The sequence below is a fragment of the Anarrhichthys ocellatus genome, unplaced genomic scaffold (genome assembly GCF_004355925.1).
Source record: "Anarrhichthys ocellatus isolate YVR2014 unplaced genomic scaffold, GSC_Weel_1.0 scaffold5309, whole genome shotgun sequence".
In the NCBI taxonomy this organism is placed as follows: Eukaryota; Metazoa; Chordata; class Actinopteri; order Perciformes; family Anarhichadidae; genus Anarrhichthys; species Anarrhichthys ocellatus.
In genome coordinates this window covers 1-3,593 of record NW_022285283.1, presented here as the reverse complement: position 1 = coordinate 3,593, position 3,593 = coordinate 1, and the positions used below count along the sequence as shown (strand labels likewise).

Genomic DNA, 3,593 nt, shown 5'->3' with positions numbered 1-3,593 from the left:
ACTGTTAGTGGATTTTAATGGTCACAAGCGTGTGGGGGGGGGGGGGGTCCCCTGTTTGTCTTCAGTCTGAACATGTGACTCCAGTTTGTGGACGACACATTATTGAAAACTCAAACATTACATAAAATTATGTTTGTGCTGTCTCTGATAATAGAAGAAACGCATCAAACCTGCTTTTTAAATTGTATTAGTTTATAAAAGCAGCAATTAAAAAGAGCTTTAATCTTTAGTTTACCTCATCGATGTGTCCGGTAGATCTGAACACATCATTTATGTTAGAAGTTTATGTTTTCTACCACAAAGAAACTCTTTACATCAGAGACTGAACGATTGTTCACAGTAGAATATGAACATTTTCTCTTGCTGCTCTTCTGTGATTATTAAATAATCTAACAGGTGTTATACATTTAAAACAACGATGTTTTACTTCATGAAACACATTTTCAGCTTCTGATTCTTCAGTCACAGAAACTGCGATAATATTAAATGTTAGTTTAGAACACGACTTTACAAAGTGTATTTGTGTTTTACATAGTTAGAGATGAATAAAGAAACAACAGAAGTGCTCATTACATTTTATTGGTTTATAACAGCAGTGCTTTCAGACCAACAGCCAATGAAAAGAGCTTTAGTGGTCCTTGAAGGGTTTTAATCAGAAATATGGCGTCGGGTCGCTCTTGTCGCACATCTGGACGTGAACATGTGAGGTGATTCCTCTGTAAACCATCTGCATCGGCATCATGACGCCGATCCTCTCGCCCTTCATCACCGATCCAGAGAGTCGGTCCGGCTGAACGTAGAACAACTTGAAACATAGACCTGCAGGAAGAAATACTCTGTTACAGTAAAGGTACTAATACCTCAGTGTAAAAATACTCGGTTGAATTAAAGGTACTAATACCACAGTGTAAAATACCATAAAGCGTTTAACTCTGTCAGCAATGTTGCGATAGTTAGCACTGTTGGTGCTGTTAGCACTGTTCGCACTGTTCGCACTGTTAGCACTGTTAGAGCTGTTTGCGCTGTTAGCACTGTTAGCGCTGAGCTGCCAGCTCAGCCGCTGCCATGTTGAGAGCTGTTGAGATACAATAGAAGAGCTCCCGGTCTCGTATTCACACGTAAAGAACCGATGGACCGACCTTCTCCTCTCAGGTTGATCCCGTTGTTGATGGCCGCCTTCTTGACGTCGGTGTAGACGATGACTCCTCCGTTCAGAGTCACATTAAACGGAGCGTAGACGGTCGATCCGTCGCTGCACACGATGTCCAGACCTTTGTGTTCCCTGGTCCCCCTAAAACACGTCCAGATGTTGACCCACAAAGACATCAACTCATCTATTATTGTTTCAATGAATCCATTAGAAGTCTTTAAAATGTACGACGTCTATAAAAGTCCAACGTGACAAGTCTTTAGTTGGACCGTCCGAAACCTAAAAAGATGATCAGTCCGGACTGTTAGTCCTCAAACACCGGAGCCTACGTTACCCACAATGCACCTGAATAGTAGTGTAGTTGTTGTGTTACCGTCTGGCTCCATAGTGTCCGTCTCCCCAGCCGTCTGACGTCCTCCTGCTGTTGGCAGAGTTTCCACTGCAGAGCTGACCGAACTTTACGCCGTCACACACACACAACACAGCTACACACACACACACACACACACACACACATACACACACACACACACTTGTTTTTGTCACATTACATTGACTTACATTAATTCCCTGGAGACTCACTTCAACTTCACCCAAAACAACAGGTGTGAATCCTAATTGACTTTACAGAGTGGGGACCTTCATCACAGTGTCTCCATAAGGCTGTGAGTCCCCACAATACTGGTAAATGTGAACACGTGTTATTTCTAAGTTGTTTTTTTTTACCACAAAGGTTTTCATTCCAGAGACTCGACGACAGTAAAATATCAACATTTTGTCTCGCTGCTCTTCTGTGATTAATATTTAATCAGACGTTAACTTAAAACAAATGGTTTTACTTTATTAATCTTAGTCAATTAAATCTTTGTGTATTTAATAAAATAGAGAAGAAGACAAATGTTCAGACCAAACACTGTAAAACACACGATTAACAGACAGAAAATCAACGGGTGGAAATACAGAACATTGCTGTTGGTCACAGAGAACGAGGTGTTAAATATTTAAAATGAATCTTATATTAATGTTTGCAGCAGGATCACTAAAATATGTTGCTGAAAGCTTCCGATTGGTTCGTTATAATCAGGATTAAGACAATGATTCAGATTCTCACCCAACAAAACCACGACGCGTCTCATCTTCAGATCTTAGTTTGATGAACTTCTTATCTCGTTTTATAGAAGCTGACGTTCCTCTTTCAACACAGTGGAAAGTCCGCACGATGTTTTATTATTTCACAATGAAAGAGATGATGTCACATGTTGTCATGTGACATCATCGACTGTCGGGACAGCAAACAACAGCTGTTTACCTGTCCTCACCTCTTTGACCTCCACACGTCAGAAACTGGAATCCACAGAATGTCGACATTTAAAAAAAGTCGTTTTCATTTTTTTAATCATTTTAAATTTTAATGCTCATAAAAGTCAACAATCTTCACTTTATTTGTTTGAATCATTTTTTGTTTGTTTCACATCTACAGAATATTACTGTTATTGTTTCACTTCTTTTGTGAGATGTTTGCTGTGAGGAATGTAAAAAGAATAAACATGTTGGTGTTGATTACAGATTATTTTAACGTGCTGCTTTAGTCTTCAGTCAGAAAATGTTAAATATAATTCAACATATTTGAAGCGTAAAGTTTCCAGTAATAAATTAATCATAAATATTCATTTGGGTTTAAATTGAGATTCTTTTTCAAGACAAAGAATCCTGGACACTCCTTTCTTTGAAAAATAACTTTATTCATTGTTTTATTTCACTTCATACAATACTACATTTAAAATACATTTAAAATATATTTGTCTTATTTCTATATAAACTGCAGCGATCTGACTTTTAGTCCCGATACCGATCAGTGATCAATAAACTGTACGTCTCACTTTATGAACTTTGTAAACTAATTAACAAATAAATACGTTGATATAAACTCATAAATAGGACAAATAACCAAAATCAGTATCGCTGCATTTCTTTTACAAACCTTTAACAATAAAAGTGATTTTAATCCCTGAGAGATAGATGAGTGTGTTGATGGATCTGTAGTTCACCTCCACACACATCTGGTCTCCCTTCTGTTTTAAACATGGAACACAAACTTAAACAAATCGACACAAAATTGGTTCTGAACAAATCTACAAGATTGTATGTCTCCGAGTTCTTTGAAATAGTTTTGTAATAGTATTTATATTTAGTAGTTCTACTCGCAGCCGTCCAGCAGATGGTGATGTTTCACATCTCTGTGACTCTGAGGTCAGCTTCACGACCGTAGCTCATTTGGTCCAGACATCACATGACGCTTCAACTTTATTCATTACAATGGACTTCAACTGTTATGGGACTGTCAGGCTCCGATGTCTGGAGTCTGTACTGATTAAAGTTGAAGCGTCGTGCTGTCGGATCAGTCCCATGATGTTTGGAGTCATTACTGAATGAAGTTGAAGCG

At 38.4% G+C, this 3,593-nt stretch overlaps 1 protein-coding gene across 1 annotated transcript; it reads right to left on the bottom strand.

Annotated features, from left to right (window-relative positions):
• Positions 1–563: 563 nt before the first annotated feature.
• LOC116379832 (leukocyte cell-derived chemotaxin-2-like) lies at positions 564–2,360 on the bottom strand. The gene is made up of 4 exons (XM_031841802.1): positions 2,262–2,360; positions 1,524–1,635; positions 1,140–1,291; positions 564–819 (listed from the first exon to the last, which is right to left on the bottom strand). Exons 1-4 carry the CDS (start codon positions 2,284–2,286, stop codon positions 653–655), a joined length of 456 nt encoding a protein of 151 aa, XP_031697662.1. The 5' UTR covers positions 2,287–2,360; the 3' UTR covers positions 564–652.
• Between the last annotated feature and the right edge of the window lie 1,233 nt (positions 2,361–3,593).

Excerpts from the sequence above, each read along its gene's own strand:
- LOC116379832 (XM_031841802.1), bottom strand. The coding sequence starts at position 2,286 with ATGAGACGCGTCGTGGTTTTGTTGG. Across the intron at positions 1,636-2,261 it reads ACGCGTCGTGGTTTTGTTGG|CTGTGTTGTGTGTGTGTGAC; the intron begins GTGAGAATCTGA and ends GTGTGTGTGTAG. Across the intron at positions 1,292-1,523 it reads GGACACTATGGAGCCAGACG|GGGGACCAGGGAACACAAAG; the intron begins GTAACACAACAA and ends GACGTGTTTTAG.